Genomic DNA, 17,327 nt, shown 5'->3' on the forward strand with positions numbered 1-17,327 from the left:
CACATTGCCCTCGTGCCCACCCCCACAGCCATCCTGAGGGCAGTGGGCCCCGCTCCTGCATGTCCCCAGCACCCCAGGCTGGCGCCATGCTGCATGGGCTCACTGTGGTCACCCTGCTGGGGATGCTGCACGGGGCACACGCACCACAGACGCGCAGACGCTGGTGAGCTTCCTGCACCGGCTCCTCTCCACCTATGGCAGTCCCGTGTGCCCTGCCTGCTGCTTCATCATCCCTTCTTCCCCCACTTTTCCGCTTTGCAGGGTCTTACCTAGTGGTTGCAGAAGGAGCCTTTTTGGAGCTGACCAGCACAGAAAATCATCAGGTAACATCAACCACAAAAATAACAACCACTAACAGTGTCCTCTCTCTAAGCCAAGTGATAAGCACACTTACAGACACTGAATCTAATTTTTGCCACAACTCTGCAAGCCAGGTAGAATTCTCCTCATTTTATAGATAGGGACACTGGGTCTCAGAGCAGTCAAGAGTAGTACTTAGGGTCACACAGCTGGTAAAGCGCTGACTGGAGATTTGAACCCAGGACTGGTTTCGGTCCAGTGCTATACACTGTCTCCTACTGAACACCACTTCTGGAACTAAAAATGTAAGAAGGAGGCAGAGTGTAGGTAGAACGTCTTGGGGCTACAGAGGGTTGGAAGAGGTCATGTAAGCCAGTGGTCCTTTCTCACCTGAGGGCCAGGGCTGGGCTGCAGAAATAAGAATCTCCTGCAGAGTTTGTTAAAAAATAGAGGTTCAGGGCTCGTCTCCAAAAGATGCCGATGCTGCACATCTGGGGTGGGGCCTGGGAATCCGTAAAAGCCCCCCAGATGACTGGGAAACGCAGCCAGGCTTGGGCACTGCTAATGAAACATCAACAAGTACAGGTACTTCTCATTCTTCACGGTAATTGTGTTCTATAAAGTTGTGAACGCTGAATTAGCGAATACTGAACCATTGCTCCAGGGGAAATATAGAGTTAGATTCCTGGGAGCCTCTGGTCACGTTTCCATCAAGCCATCAGTACACAACTTTGTTTTGTGTGTGTCTCTGTTTCAAGACAGCTTATTTAATATACATTGTTGATTTATTAACATTGAACTCACAGCCAACAACACTATATACAGGTCATACCAGAACAAAGCTTATCTAATACCTGTATTTTCTCCATAACGCACATCAGTGCTTTCTTGCGCTTAGGGATACTAGACAGCACTTGAGCGCTATACTTGGGGGCCATTTTAAACAGCAGAGCCACCAATAAAACACAAAAATGCAAAAACCATGGCACTAAATAAACCTCAAAAAGAACACTTGTTTGCAGTACAAGAGCTGAAACAAGAAGGCAGAGCATCACATTGTTCAACCTCAGCTGAAAACGTGCATGTCAGGCAACCTAAATTTTTTTTTTTTTACCACTCTGCACATGTCCACAAAGGACTGTGAAAGCACCCTGAGTGTCGGTTTTGGGGGTACTTTTAGTGAGCAGGCAAATTTACAAACACAGAGTGCATGGATAATAAGGACCAACTGTACTTACCATTTGCCAGGCACACTTACTGTTCATAACAACTTAATAAGGCAAATACTATGATCCTCATTTCAAAAGTAGGGCAAACTCATGAATAACTGCCTCCTTTGCCATGAGACCAGAAGAACTGCATGGTGCCCGGCTACCATTACTGAACGTTTTGATCAAAGATTCTAAAGAAGAATCTTGATCAAAAGGAGGTGAATCCTGAACAGATTTTAAATTCTCATGGACTCTAGAGTTTCTAGAACCATAGAAGCTGGATGAAGCCCTGAAATTATTGCCCTGAGATAATCATTAAACCTCAAACTAAAAATATCCCCTCAATTCTTCTATAAACCAAATGACATGTCTGCCTTGAGAGGTGTGTTCTTTTAAGAAGTGCCTGTATGGGATCAAATTGACAACAGCCACTCAAAAGATTAGATAGGAAACTTAGGGGGCAGTGAGTTTATGTTAGTAGGGGAGGAACAGCACAGAAAAGGAGGGTGAGAATGGTTACACAACTTGAAGAATATAATGAAGAATGTCTCTGAATTATACATGTAGACATTGTTGAATTGGTGTATTGTTTGATGTGTATATTTTCAAAAAAAAAAAAGAGGGAAAGTAGAGCACGGAGGTTAAGAATTTTGCAAAAAGTCACACAGCATAAAAATAAAGTGGGGATTTGACTAGAGTCAGTGTTCATCTGCCACCTGCAGCCTCCACCTGCAGCTAGGACCCCTCTGAGTTGAGCCCCAGGTGAAGCACCACCATTGCTTGCCCTGGCCATGACTTATGGCTTCAGGGCATGAAAAATCTGTTTGCATCCTCAAATTCGAAGATGAGGAGCCCTTAATATTCCCATCTGGAAATTTGATGGCCTCAGGTTTCTTCTCTGGGCAGGACACATAGCGGAGGGCACGTAGCATAGAGTTCAGGCTCATCCAGGAGGTGTCAGCACACCATCTCCTCACGCTGTGTCTTTGGAAGCAAAAGACCACTTCCTCCTTCCAGGAACAGGGGGTGGTGGGAGAAAGGCAGCACACCTTAGTGCCTTCTGGAGCCCAGAGTTTCTGAGCTATTTTGTTGTCATTTCCGGGCAAAGCCAAGGCAATCCAGGATTCTACCGCCTTCTGATCCTATAACCAAGCTCTATGTCCTCCCAGGGTGACCTTGAGCCGCAAACCTGCTGTCCACGTGGACCGGGGCTGACATTGCACGTCCATCTGCCAGGACCCCTGCATCCAGACTCCGAGACATGGCAACCAACGGCAGTAAGGTGGCCGATGGGCAGATCTCTACTGAGGTCAGCGAGGTCCCCGTGGCCAATGACAAGCCCAAAACCTTGGTGGTCAAGGTGCAGAAGAAGGCGGCGGACCTTCCGGATCGGGACACATGGAAGGGCCGCTTCGATTTCCTCATGTCCTGTGTGGGCTATGCCATCGGCCTGGGCAATGTCTGGAGGTTTCCCTATCTCTGCGGGAAAAATGGCGGTGGTAGGTGTCAGCCTGGTGACCTTCCAGCTAGTTCTGGACTCCTCAAAGGAGTGTCCCATTGAGGCACTTTCTGGGGTGAACTTAGGGGGAAAGTGCCCATCCAAAGGGAGAACTAGGCTCTATTTCTTACTTGTACTTTTCCCAAAAGATTTCCAGAGGGCCGGGATTGAGTTGCCGTGGAGCTGATTTCAATTCATGGCAACCCCATGTGTGTCAGAGTAGAACTGTGCTCCACAGAGTTTTCAATCACTGATTTTTTTTTTTTTTAATTTTTATTGTGCTTTAAGTGAAAGTTTACAAATTCAATGACTGATTTTTCAGAAGTAGATCACCAGGCCTTTCTTCCAAGTTGCCTGGGGTGGACTCAAACCTCCAACCTTTCGGTTAGCAGTGAAGACTTTAACTGTATCACCCAGGATCTCCTCCTCCAAAGGGCAATTAAAAAACCAAACCCATCACCGGGGAGTCAGTTCTGACTCATGGAGACCCCAGGTATCAAAGGGTAATAGTCCTGAATCAATGATTCTAGAAAATCCATCTCATTTTGCAAAAAACAGCAGTCTCTTTTGAGCAAAGGCTGTCCTGGGCCTCAGTTTACCTTTGGGTGCTGCATTTGAGGGGGGCTTTGAGAAAATCGGAGCCCTGGTGGCACAGTGATTAATTAAGCATTTGGCTGCTAACCAAAAGGTCGGCAGTTTGAATCTACCATCTGGCCCTTGGAAACCCTATGGGGCGGTTCTACTCTATCCTATAAGGTCACTTTGAGTCAGAATCCGCTCAAGAGCAACAGGTTTGGTTTTTTGTTTGTTTTTTTTGTTTGTTTGTTTTTTATAAAGAAATCCTGGATGGGACCCTAGAACACCCTGATTTGGTGCTTCCGCTGACGGGATTTCTCCAAAGCCTTGGGTCTATGAACATCTCTTCTCTCCCGCAGGGGCCTTCCTGATCCCCTACTTCCTGACGCTCATCTTTGCGGGGGTCCCGCTCTTCCTGCTGGAGTGCTCCCTAGGCCAGTACACATCCATCGGGGGCCTGGGGGTGTGGAAGCTGGCCCCCATGTTCAAGGGTAAGTCTGCTGGCCCCCATGCCTGAGGGTAAGCCCGCTGGCCCCCATGTTTGAGGATAAGCCTGCTTCTTACCCAGGTTCTAGGGTAAGTCTGCTGGTCCCCAAGTTCTAGGGTAAGTCCGCTGGCCCCCGCATTTGAAGGTAAGTCCACTGGCCCCCACATTCGAGGGTAAGTTCGCTGGCCCCAGGTTCTAGGGTAAGCCTACTAGTCCTCACGTTCAAGGGTAAACCCTCTGGCCCCCATGTTTGAAGGTACCTTGGGGTCCTGATGGCACTTCTGCCCACAGAGCCATGGGCTTCCAAACACTCCTGACACCTCTGAAGACAGGGAGTCTTTTATTCACATCTGAGCAGGGTGGAAGCTGTTGCAAAGGGCCAGGTGACAGATGATGGTGACCAGAAACTAGGGCAGTGGTGGTGGAGGTGGGAAGAGGGGCCCATTCCAGACCGTCCCTCCGCTCCCCCCGCCCAAAAAAAAATCAGCCTGCCCTGTCCTGTGCGCTCATTCCCAGCAAGGGCTAGGTTCAATTTTCTCTGCTTGCCCCTCAGTGCCTAGGACCTTGCCTGGCGGGCACTCCCATGGAGGATCATGTTAATGACCTTGAGTGCTTGAGCCCCACACTGCTGGGCAAGCCCCAGCCCTGCCTCTACTTCCACCAGCCTATGCTGGGCCCATACATAATCCCGGCTCCATTGCTGGCCAGGTGGATGTGACCTTGAGCAAGTCACTGCCTCTCTCTCAGCCTGTGTCCTCCAGAATGCTTGTCTCCAAGGTCCAATGAGATGGTGGACATGGAGGGAATGGGTGGAAAGGCTCCCCGGTCAGACAGTGATTGCCATGACTGTGAATGGCACGATGGTGTGTCCACTCCAGGCGTGGGCCTCGCAGCTGCTGTGCTGTCCTTCTGGCTGAACATCTACTACATCGTGATCATCTCCTGGGCCATCTACTACCTGTACAATTCCTTCACCACGGTGAGCAGCCCTGGGCCCACCCCTTCAAAAGGAGCCCGCTCGAGCCCCTCTAACCACAGTGACTGCTGTTCTGCTGAGCTGGGCTTTCCTCTGGGAGAGCACAGTAACCCCTGTCTCCCCAAAGCAGTCTCAGCCACAGTACTATGAGTGCCTAGCCCAGGCCAGGCATGGAGCCAGGCACTGTATTTGAATTAACATCTAATCTTCAAAACACCTTCTAAGTGGGTATCGTTAGTCCCTCTTTATATGGGTCCCGACTGCCTGAGTTTGAATCCCAGCTCTACTGCACACTAGCTGTGTAGCCTTAGGAAAGCAGCGTAACCCCTCTGAGCCTCCGTGCTCTCCTATACAAAATGGGAACAAAAATGGAACCCACCTGTTTTGGTCTCCTAGAGCTGCCATAACAGAGTACCACACGTGGCTTTACTTTCTCACAGTTCTGGAGGCTAAAAGTCCAAATCAGGGTGTCAGCCCTATTGATTGCTTCTAAGGGAACTGTCCCACACCCCTCTCCTGCCTCTAGTGGCTGCTGGCAATCCTTGACCTTCCTTTGCTGCTTGTTGATACATCTGCATATGGTCCCCCCTCCCCCGCCGCCCCGTGTGTGATCCTGTTTCCCCCTTTTATAGGACACCACTCAGAAGGGGATTAGGATTGGGCCTCACCCTCCCCTGGTGTGACCTCATTTGACTTAACTGATAACAAAAGAAAAACCTTATTTCGAAACAAGGTACAGGAGTTAGGACTTCAACATACCTTTTTGAGGGACACAGTTTAATCTGTAACAGCACCTCACAGGGTTGTGAGAATGAAGGAGTAAATATGTCCACGGTGCGTAGAGGCCTTCCTGGCAAGGCACAAGCATAGAAGTGTTTGCTGTTGTCAGCATTGTACAGATGGGGAAGTGGGATTAGACAGGTGCAGTTTCTTGCCAGGTGGGAAATAGCCCTGGATGGAACACGGGTCCTTACGGTACAGCTCAGAAGCATGGTTCTCGAAGTGAGAAGGTCAGAGTTCACATCTCAGCTCTGACAGTAGCTGTGTGATCCTGAGCAAGTTGCTTCCGTTCTCTGATCTATAAAATGGGGCTCACAATACTATCTGCCTTCCTGAGCTGTTGGTAAGGGGAGGTGAGATAATCGCTGGGAGGAAGCTCCAGACCTGTGTGGGTGGATGGGGGTACTGGAACCGCCATTGCAGGACTCTGTGCGGCTGCTCCCTTGCAGACTCTGCCTTGGAAGCAGTGTGACAACCCCTGGAACACAGACCGCTGTTTCTCCAACTACAGCATTGTCAACACCACCAACATGACCAGCGCCGTGGTGGAGTTCTGGGAGTGAGTAGAGGCCCAACTGTGAGTGTGTGGGGCTGGGGCTTATTAGTGGGGTCCTGCAGGAGAAGACAGGCACCCTTAAAAGGATAATGCAAGAGTCTGATGAAGGAGCTATCGCAGATGTGTGAGCAGACTTAAGGGAGCCACAAGGGAATGCGGAGCTGTTTCCTCCTCTATCCCTGGAGGGATTGGGGAGGGAGCTGGTATTGGAACCCCAAAACAGCTGGGGTCACTAGAGAAAGGGTCACTACACTACAAGCTGTGGCCTTTGGTGGATAAGCCCAGATACAGACAAAGCCCTGGTCCAGCAGAAGAACAAATACCCCAGCCTCTGTCTCTTCTCGCCCTCCCATTTCCTGCCTGCACCTCTCATTGGTCAAACCCAACTAGAAGCCAGAGGGCAGGGGAGCCGGTGATGCAGTCTAGAGGTCAGCCTGTGGGGCACAGGGCAGGGGGAGCAGGGTGGAGAGCAGACCTGGATGGGGGGAGTGGAAAATAACCAGCACAGGTGGCTACGGAGCATTGCCAGCAGAGGCCCACAAAGTCCTGATTCTTCCTGAAAACCTGCCAACCTACTTGTAAATCCAGAGTCACTCAGAACAAAACACACACATACAATACACACCACACATACATGCACGTACACACACCACACACGTGCGTGTACACACACACACACACCCGCACACATGCTGTCCATAGTGAACATAGGGTGGCAAGGTTGCTCAAGGGAACAGTCCTGGCTGGTGTAGGCGGTGAGGCCGTACCAATAGTATCTTCAGGGAAGTGCCTCATAGACGATGCGTGCTGGGGCACTGATTTTACAGATGAGGTGCTGGAACACAAATCTCTTTGGCATGAAGGAAGCATCTATGCTGGGCAGCTCTGAAGGGTCTGGGAGCAACCTGGAAAGTTCCACGGTGCTTGTTCTTAGGAGGGTCAGAACATGTGAGACCATCCCTGGAGAAGCGTCCTTGGCTAGGCTGTTCCCTTACAAACAGAAATCCGATTCTGCTCTGGCTGGTTCTGCTCTCCAGCATCGCGCATGTATCACCCACTCACGTGATCAGGCTTTTCATTCAACCATTTGCTCAGTACGTGTCTCTTGAGCACCTACTGTGTGCCAGTGTGATTAGAGACTTGGATAAGCAGACAGACAGTGGTAGCACTAGGTGATCAGTGCTAAGGGGGGAGACACAGGAGGCTGTGGGGATCCAAGGGGGCACCTGGACCAGCCCAGGTGAGGAGGTGGCATCTAAGGGCAAAAAATAGTTTAAGGAGGGCAGGCCTTGGCAGAAGTAAGAGCAGGTATGAAGGCTTGGAGGCAGATGAGAGCAAGCAAGGTACCTATGAGTGGATAGCAAGTAGCTGAGTCTGATGAGAGTTTGGGGGTGGAGGCAGTGGTCAGAGGGGAGACTAGAGAGGGAAGCAGAGGCCAGCTCTACAACACCCCGAAGGTCAGCCTGGGTGTCTGAGCTTCATTCTGAGAACAGTGGGAAGCTATCCATTGATTTTAAGCAAGGGGTACATGATCAGATTTGCAGTTTAGAATGATCCCTGGGGCTGGTGAGGGGACAGGGCAGAAATGAGGGCAGCGGTCCCCTAGGAAATAGCTGCAGCCCTGCAGATGAGCAGTAATGGTGCCTGGCCAAAGGCAGTGGGAGGTCCTCTTCTCTTTCATCTCTTCCCCAAACAGCACTTTCTACCAATTAGCATAATGGGCCTTGTGGTCCCCCTCCACCTCTTGAATTACAGCAATCACAGTTAGCACAGCCATAGTGGAGATTATCGTCCATGCCCAAGCCCTGGGCATTTCCAGGTCATGCCAGCTCCCGCCAACCCCAGTGACTCCTTCCTCCGTCATTCAACCAGGCGCAACATGCATCAGATGACGGATGGATTGGACAAGCCAGGTCAGATCCGCTGGCCTCTGGCCATCACCCTGGCCATCGCCTGGATCCTTGTGTATTTCTGTATCTGGAAGGGCGTCGGCTGGACTGGAAAGGTAAGGGGTGTGCACAGGGAAGATGGGAGGACACTGGACGTGGGAGGGGTCTACAAAGGGATTTTTGTCCTGGGTAAGGAGTCCGCACCTCCCCTCAAAAATCTGACCTTGAGTTAAGCAGGTCCCTTCCTCTCTCAGTGCCTCAGTTACCTTTCCTGTAAAATGGGCATAACAACATTACCTCTTCCTAAGGTGGTAGGAATAAAAGGAAATGACGCTCTTCAGGCACTTAGCCTAGTGCTGCTGGGCTCACAGTAAGTTCTGATGGAGCACAACAGAGGGCAAATGTTGCTCAAGGACCGTTGAACACTTTCCCTGAGCACGACTCTGTGTCCAGCCTTGTTCTAGATACTGGGGATCCAGAGACAGAAACTTCACATCCCAACCTTTGAGGAACTGAGATGAGGTTAAGGATTAAATATTCAGGCTCTGTATTCAAACAGCCCGGGGTCCAGATCCCTACTCCCGCATGTACTGGCTGTGTGACCTTGAGCAAATCTCTTCACCTCCCTGAAACTCAGTTTCTTCCTCTCTAAAATGGGCTGATAATTATGCTTACCTATTGTTTTATTAAAAGAATGGAATGAGATGGTGATTTTGTAAAGCACTTGACACACAGCAAAGGGAGTTGTTACTGTTTTGATTATCGGCAAGCACTGAGCCATGCCGTGCTGGGGTGTCCAGTCTGGGGACATCTGGGGAGCTAACAGATCAGACTTGGGGACATTGGCTTCAGCCCCCACTGCTTCCCCTTTCAAGCCCCACCCCAGAAGTCTGGGGACAGAAGATGGCTGAGTCTCTCACTGGCCCTGGCCTAAAGAAAACTCAGAGCAGGTGTGCTGTCTGAGGTCTTAACATCAGAGAAGACATTTGAAATGAGTGTGGTGAGAAGCAGGGGGCTGATACAAGGTTCTAGAACAGGTAGTGGAGACAGAACCTCAATGGAACCCGCACTTGGACATGGTCACGGCTGGTGAAAAGCTGCCCTGTTTAAGCTGGTGGAAACTTCACCCCCACCAGGTTCTCCAGTCCAAGGCTGGTGTCAAAACATCTCTGATCTGTCCCTAGGACAGGAAAGGCAGGAGGAGGGCACAGGTACCTTCCAGCCCAGCTTTAGGAAGCAGAAGAGCATAGGGTTTAAGGGCTTTGGAAGAGAGAGAGCTGAGCTTGAATCTCGGTCTCCCAATTCCTAGCTGTGTGTGTTTGAGCAAGTCACTTCACTCTCTGAGCCTCAGTCTCCTCATCTGTCCAATGGACACAATACTTGTACCTTACAGGGTCATCACAAAAATCAAAGGGGATAATCCATGCACAGTGCTTAGTAGATGCCTCGCACATAGCTGACACTCAATACACTGTGTCTATTGTAATCATTTTATTGTAATCATTTTGGGATGGTATCTAGAGTTCCTGCTACATTAGGAGACTGATCACTTCCTAGGGACAGAATAGGGCTCCTCTCATTTCATCTTGTGAGTGTGTCAACCAATCTGTCAGCAAGCAACTACTATGTGCCTCGCTCCATGCTGAGCGTGTAGGCAACAGGGAAGTGGAAGACCTAGGCAACGTGTACTGTACCTATTGTATGCCCTTATACAAACAACCTTTCTGAGTAGCAGAGGTGACTGTACCCATTTTCCAGGTATAACAAACCAGGCTCAGAGAGGATAAGAAATTGACTCAAGGTCACACAGCTTGTAGGTGACCCAGATGGCTTTGAGCTCCCTTAATTCCAAGTACAGTGGATTTTCTAGTAGATGGTGGCTGCCTGTCCTAATCCTAAGGAAGCTCAGAGTCAAGTGGGGGAGATGAAGCTGACCCAGAGAACAATCCATGCTGAGCAGGAAACAGGGTCATATTAGACTCTGAGATGCAAAGGTTGAACCTGCAAATTGCTTTCCACCAATAGTGAGCAAAAAAATGAAATGTCAAGCAACAATAGCAGTCTTTTGCTTATTAATTTGGCAAAAAATACTTTAAAAAATGAGTATACTTTGTGTTGGCTCCTGTGCAGTGAAGGCACCCACCTCTAGGGCTGGAGGAAATCCAGTTTATGGAAAGTAATTAGGCAATATGAATCAACAGCTTTTAAGAAGTTTATGCCTTTTTACTCAGTAACTTCACTTGTAGAAAATTTCTCCCCAAAAGTATAAGAATTTCATAGATAAATATTTATATATCAGGATGTCCAATGTAGCATTATTTAGATTTACATAAATTTAGAAGCAACCTAAATGGGTAAGAGTAGGGGGTGCCCGAAAAAGGATGGAGCCCTGGAGGGACTATTTGGTATAATTAAAAATCATATTCTTCATGAGATGATAAAACAATGTCTCATCATCAAAACAGGAAACAAAACTATAGTGTGTATTTTTAACTTTAAACAGGTAAAATGAAAAGTAACAAAATTACATATTTTGAGCCTCATTTTGTAAAAAAAATGTGATCATATATACAAAGGAAAGTCTCAAAAGAAGTTAAAATGTTAACATTCATACGTCTATTTGTTCATCTAATAACAATAACAAAACCCAGAACCTTTCCGACTTGTGGCGACCCCATGTGTTACAGGGCAAAACTGCTCCATAGGGTTTTCTTGGCTGTAATTTTTATGGCAGCAATTCTTCAGGCCTTTTTCTTTTACGGAGCTGCTGGGTGGGTTCAAAGCAGACCTTTCTTCTACAGAGCCGCTAGGAGGGTTCGAATCGCCAACCTTTAGGTTAACAGCCAATGGCAAACAGCTTTCGCCACCAGGGACCTTATTCCGCCAAAAAAAAAAAAAAAAAAATGCTCAGTATTTATTGACTCGACAGCAACATTTTTTTTTTTATATATATACCATGGGGAAACCCTGATGGCATAGTGGTTAAGAGCTATGGCTGCAAACCGAAAGGTCGGCAGTTCAAATCCACCAGGCGCTCCTTGGAAACCCTATGGGGCAGTTCTACCTTGTCCTATAGGATCGCTATGAGTGGGAATCGACTCACTGGCAGTGCTGTTTATGTGCCATGGACTGCAGTACGTACTAGGAGTGTGAACAAGACAACCCCTGTCCCTCATGTAATTTAGATTCTCGGGGCTGGTGAATGGGACTTTAATTGTGTGTGTGTGTTCATATGTAATTTTTAATTTTTTCTATCACCACATATATTACTTGGATAGTTTAAAACCCGCCCGCTGCTGTCGAGTCGGAATATATCCAATATAAAAATATATTGGATAGTTTAGCAAGTGTAAAAAAAAAAAAAAAAGGAGGAGATAGGGAGAAGGGAAAAATCAGTTGCTGAACTGGTTGGTTCAGATTCCAAGGAGGGACTTCAGAAAAGTGGCCAGTCAGGGCAGGCTGGGGAAACCCAGGAAGGCTTCGTAGAAGAAGAAGAACTGGAACTAAGCCCAGAGCGACAAGAGTGGATGTGAGCGAAGCAGGGGGCAGGGAAGTATGGGCCCTTTGGAGGGGGCTGGGCCCTTTGGAGGGGGCTGGCCCCATCACCTACTTTCCTCCCAGGTGGTCTACTTCTCTGCCACGTACCCCTACATCATGCTGGTGATCCTGTTCTTCCGCGGAGTGACGCTGCCCGGGGCCAAGGAGGGCATCCTCTTCTACGTCACACCCAACTTCCGCAAGTTGTCGGACTCCGAGGTGAGCCGCTCGGTGCGGCCCTGGGCCATGGAGGGTCCTGGAGGGCACGGGCATGGGGTGAGAGCAAAGCTGACCCCTGACCAGCATGGTGGCCTCAGGACGGGTTCCTGAGCCTCTCTGCGGCCAGTTTCCTCCTCTGAGAGGAAGAACTGGGGTTGTTGCCGGGTAGAGCCGGTTAGCCCATGGAAACGGACCTGGGGAGCTGCTGCCGTGATTGTTATTTTGACTGTTTTTGAAAATTCTGTCCACAGGTGTGGCTGGATGCGGCTACCCAGATCTTCTTCTCCTACGGCCTGGGCCTGGGATCCCTGATCGCTCTTGGGAGCTACAACTCTTTCCACAACAACGTCTACAGGTGGGAGAGAGCGCCTTCCCTCCTGGCCACGCCCCTTTCAAGGCCACGCCCCATGTGACCACGCCCTCTTGTCACACCCCCCTCCGGCTTTTCTCCTTTGTCTGTCCCTCTTTGGGCGCTTTGCCCTCACAGGTGAACCCCTCCCTGAGCTCTTTTTGGCTACTCCTTCTGATTCCGCCCTTTCCCTGACCCTGATCCTCCTGGCTCCGCCTTCCTCTGGCCTTGCTCCTCAGGCCAGAGCCGTCCTCCCTGACCCCGCCCATCCCTCTCTCCAGGGACTCCATCATCGTCTGCTGCATCAACTCGTGCACCAGCATGTTCGCAGGATTTGTCATCTTCTCCATAGTGGGATTCATGGCCCATGTCACCAAGAGGTCCATTGCTGATGTGGCGGCCTCAGGTCAGCACCACACCGTAAGGGGCCAGGGCTCCTGGGCAGGGGGTACTAACCGCACTGGCATTTAGGTTGTCATCATCACCACCGGGACTCGCAGGTATTGAGCGGTCACTACGTGCCAGCCAATGCTCTGAACATTTTACATGGACTGTAGCACTGAATCTCCCAGCACTATGGGTAGATGCTGTTGTTATACCCATTTCATAGATGAGCAAACTGAGGCTCACCAAAGTAACTTGCACATGGTCATGGATCTAGAAAAGAGGTGGAAGTCCCAAGTCTGGGCTCTTAATCTCCTGTCCGTGCTGGTACCTCTAGCACCATCCTGGACTTTTGGGGGAGAAGTCCTAGTCTTGCCCCTGCAGTATAAGCTTTGGTCCAACTCAGACTTGCTCACTCAGGCAGTTGTGTTCTCACCCAGTGGGCTGTACCCACTCTGTCCCTCACACCCTCACAGAGACCACAGGCCCTAGGAAAACCCCTGGCAATCCCACCCCCTTCATCACCCAGCCAGAAAAACAGCAAATGTTGCAGACTCACTGTGTGTGAGGCAGGGTCCAGGGGCTCAGACCCATTGTGTGCCAGGAAGGCTCCTGAGGTTCAGACCCGCTATGTGTGAGGCAGGGTCCAGGGGCTCAGACCCATTGTGTGCCAGGAAGGCTCCTGAGGTTCAGACCCGCTATGTGTGAGGCAGGGTCCTGAGGCTCAACCCACCGTGTGCCAGGCAAGCCCCTGAGGCTCAGACCCACTGTGTGCCAGGCAGGCCCCTGTGGCTCGGAGAGGTAAGGTGACTTGTCTCCTCCCCCATGGAGAATTGGCCTTGTGGAAAGGAACTTTCTCAGCTGATGTTCTGACCTTCCCTACAAGGGCGGCTGGTATCCCATTTCTCTGAAATCCACCAGACCCCACTTTTCCAGAGACAGACCCTTTCCTTCTCCTACCAAGGTTTCCCCTGAACATTTGGATTCCCCCTACAGACACCTCAAACACACCTGTCCACAGCAGACCTCCTCAAGCCTTCTCCCACGCTCCCCATCACAGCAAAGGGCTCCACCACCCAGTGGCCAGGCCAGAAACCTTAGCCTCGCCCTGGATTCTTCCCTCCCTCGCACCCCACAGGCCAGCCAACACCTAAACCTACCCTTGCTGCCTCCTACCTATCTCTTATCTGGCCACTTCTCTGCACCTCCGCTGCCACCAGTCTTGCTGCCCCTGGACCCACCCCCTACATCCTACCCTCCCCAATCCTGTTTCCTCATCTGGAATGGGGCTGACAACTGTCACCCCAAAAGTTTACTTTGAAATTAAAGGGACTAAGGCTTTTTTAAGGCTTAGGGAGTGAGTGGTAGTAGGCTGTAGGTGCTCAATACCGCCCTACTTTTTTACCCTTCCCCCACAGGCCCTGGGCTGGCATTCCTGGCATACCCAGAGGCAGTGACCCAGCTGCCCATTTCACCCCTCTGGGCCATCCTCTTCTTCTCCATGCTGCTGATGTTGGGCATTGACAGCCAGGTGAGGACTCTGCCTGACTCCTGGAGGAGCCCTCCCCTCAGTCCCCTCTGTCTGGGAGCTAACAGAGAGAGGAGGCCTTAGGCTCCCAAGAAGATGGCCAAGAGTTTCAGATCCCTAGAATGTTCCACCAGATGGAACTTCAGGGAATAGCTCAGCCAAGATCCCCATTTTCCAGATGAGGAAACTGATGCCCAGAGGGAAAGGGATCTTCTTGAGGTCACATCTAAGTCAGAGGCAGCATCAGGCCTGGATCTGGGGGCTCCCTGACCCAGCTGCCCACACACTGCCAGGCCTCTTCTCTCCTCCCCTGGAGGGTCAGGTTTGGGGTGGGGTGGGACTAGGGGCTGTCACAGGTTCCTGACCTCTTTTGCCCCCTGAAGTTCTGCACCGTGGAGGGCTTCATCACAGCCCTGGTGGACGAGTACCCTAGGCTCCTCCACAACCGTAGGGAACTCTTCATTGCTGCTGTCTGTGTCGTCTCCTACCTGATCGGCCTCTCTAACATCACCCAGGTGAGCTCACTCAGCACCTGGTGCACCCCTGATGTTCTCCTGGGACCATGCCCTCCCCCCCCGCCCCGGGCCCTTTTCCCTTAGCTCTGTCCTGTCACACTGTCTATTCCTTTATTGAACAGCATCTCTGTGCCGAGCCCTGGGTGCACAGCTGTGAATCAGACGGGGTTCCAGGCTGGTGGGGAGGCACAGACATTAAGCTAAAACTGTAGTTTAGAGGTAGGGAATACAGCATCTAACCCGTCCTAGGGCATCAGGGAGTGCCTCCTGGAGGAGGGGATGCAGAAGCTGAGATTCGAAAGTCTCTCAGAATTAGCCAGAGAGTTAAGTTGGAGTTGGGACTTTGAGGTTGGCACTGCCCCTTCCTCATTCCCACTTTTCTTGTACTATCAATATTCATGAGCACACCCTGTGTGCCAGGCCCTGGGGAGGTAGTGATGGATAAGAAATGCTGTCTCCATTCAAGTCCCTCCTAGTCCAGTCAGAAGACATAGACATAACTGATGGATTGTACCATAAATGTAAATGACTCAGATGCCATGAGCTCAGCTTTGCAGGTCTGATTTATGATCCACAAAACCACCCTGGATCCAAGTATAGTTCTGATCAAGAGTTATCATTCATTCATTCAGGAAGTAATTGTTGAACACCTACTTCGGGCCTGGTGGGACACTAGGTACTAGGAATTCAGCAGTTGGCATGACAGACATGGTTTCTGCTCTCTCAGAGATTATATTTTGGGACAAGACTGATACAAATTAGATCACTTCAGAGAGTGTTAAGTGCCTTAAAAAAAAGGATAATGGGATAGAGAATGACTAGTGTGAGCAGGAGGGATACTACCTTAGAGCAGTCAGGCAGTCTCTCGGAGGAGGTAACAGTTGAGCTGAGACTGAAATGATGAGAAAGAACCAGTCAGGGAAAGATCTGGGGGAAGACAACACAGCAGGTACAAAGGCCCTGAGGTGGAAATGGTCAATCTGAGGGAGAGAAAGGAGCCAGTGTGGCTGGGGCAGAGGGAGCAAGGAGGTGGGTAGGGGATGAAGAACCAGTTCATGCAGGACCTATCTATCTATCTATTATATTTCTGTTTTATTTAAGCCATTGGAAAGTTTTAAGCAGGAGAGATTCATGACGGATATATGTTGTGGAAAGATGGTTCTGATGGCCGTATTCAGAGATAGGAGTTTAGCCCCTTATGAACTCCTTTTTCTTCCCTCCAGCCTTACCAGAAATGGGGAGTCTCCCTCTTCCACTCAGATATTTTCTTCCCAACCCCCAGAGAGTCAAAGCTTCTCATAGACATAAAGCCCTTGGCAGTTGCTGTAATCTACCTTCAAGCCTTCTTGCTGCAGTGTAGCCTAATCCCAACCTCATGAGACTCTAAAGCCCATGTTGACTGTGAACTGAATGCACTGGGCATTGGGGGGAGGTGGCCTGCTTTCACCCCCTTTCCTCTTCTTACAGGGAGGCATCTATGTCTTCAAACTTTTTGATTACTACTCTGCCAGTGGTATGAGCCTGCTCTTCCTCGTATTCTTTGAATGTGTCTCCATTTCCTGGTTTTATGGTGAGCACCAACCCCTCCTCCCTTATTCTTTCTTTCCCTCCTTCCTTCCATTCATCCATCCATCTATCCATCCATCCATTCTTTTATCATCATTCAACAAATACAACGGGAACACCACACTCTTTCCATACGCTGATTTATTTAGCCCTCTCAACAATTTAATGAAGTTGGCACAGGAGATTACCATGTTTAGAAGATACCATAAAAAGGTCAGTTATATAAATTCACTAAAAATGGGAAACAAAATTCCATTATAAATTTTGGGATTAAAAAAAGGTTTGAGGTTTTATCTGGATAAGTGATGCCAAAAACTATTAAAAATGTTTTAAATTTATGTATTTAACAGACAACAGTTAAGTGCTTGGCTGCTAACTGAACGGTTGGTGATTTGAACCCACCCAGTGGCTCCATAGGAGGAAGACCTGGCAATCTGACCCTGTAAAAGTTACAGCCTAGAAAACCCTATGGGGGCAGTTCTTCCCTGTCACGTGCGGTCACTATGAGTTGAAATTCAACTCAATGGCACCCAACAACAACAACATTTAACAGACACTTGAGCTGTAATTAAAAATATGTCCTATCTTAGAAGAATCAAGAAAACATTGATTTTATTAATTTTGTGGCCTAAGTTTTTCAACCCAACTCTGAAATAGTAAAAAGGACAGTCTGTACTGTGTAGTTGAGTATCACAGCAAGACCATATGTTTTGAAAGAAGTTCTCCCCAGGATGCCTGTCAGTTCTTAATATTCAGTTTATCCTCTTTGATGTGCCTACTATCTCACCATCCTTGAGAAATTTCCCCTTCTTCACTCTCTTAAAAACAAACAAAAAAAAAAAAAACTAACCCACTGCCCTAGAGTTGATTCTGACTCATAGAGACCCTATAGCACAGAGTAGAACTGCCCCATAGAGTTTCCAAGGAGCACCTGGTGGATTTGAACTGCTGTACTC

The 17,327-nt window shown here is 49.4% G+C and overlaps 1 protein-coding gene across 1 annotated transcript in view; it reads left to right on the forward strand.

Annotated features, from left to right (window-relative positions):
* Nucleotides 1-17,327, forward strand: part of SLC6A1 (solute carrier family 6 member 1) — a 53,237-nt gene that overhangs the window by 29,742 nt on the left and 6,168 nt on the right. The window contains exons 2-13 of the mRNA XM_049861845.1: nt 262-323; nt 2,681-3,010; nt 3,945-4,076; nt 4,951-5,051; nt 6,278-6,387; nt 8,257-8,389; nt 11,895-12,029; nt 12,281-12,384; nt 12,660-12,784; nt 14,181-14,293; nt 14,674-14,805; nt 16,273-16,375. Coding sequence (XP_049717802.1) covers nt 2,773-3,010; nt 3,945-4,076; nt 4,951-5,051; nt 6,278-6,387; nt 8,257-8,389; nt 11,895-12,029; nt 12,281-12,384; nt 12,660-12,784; nt 14,181-14,293; nt 14,674-14,805; nt 16,273-16,375 — 1,426 coding nt within the window. The 5' untranslated portion in view covers nt 262-323; nt 2,681-2,772. The remainder of the gene's footprint in view (nt 1-261; nt 324-2,680; nt 3,011-3,944; nt 4,077-4,950; nt 5,052-6,277; nt 6,388-8,256; nt 8,390-11,894; nt 12,030-12,280; nt 12,385-12,659; nt 12,785-14,180; nt 14,294-14,673; nt 14,806-16,272; nt 16,376-17,327) is intronic.

This window comes from Elephas maximus, chromosome 20 (genome assembly GCF_024166365.1).
Source record: "Elephas maximus indicus isolate mEleMax1 chromosome 20, mEleMax1 primary haplotype, whole genome shotgun sequence".
NCBI classification, from domain to species: domain Eukaryota; kingdom Metazoa; phylum Chordata; class Mammalia; order Proboscidea; family Elephantidae; genus Elephas; species Elephas maximus.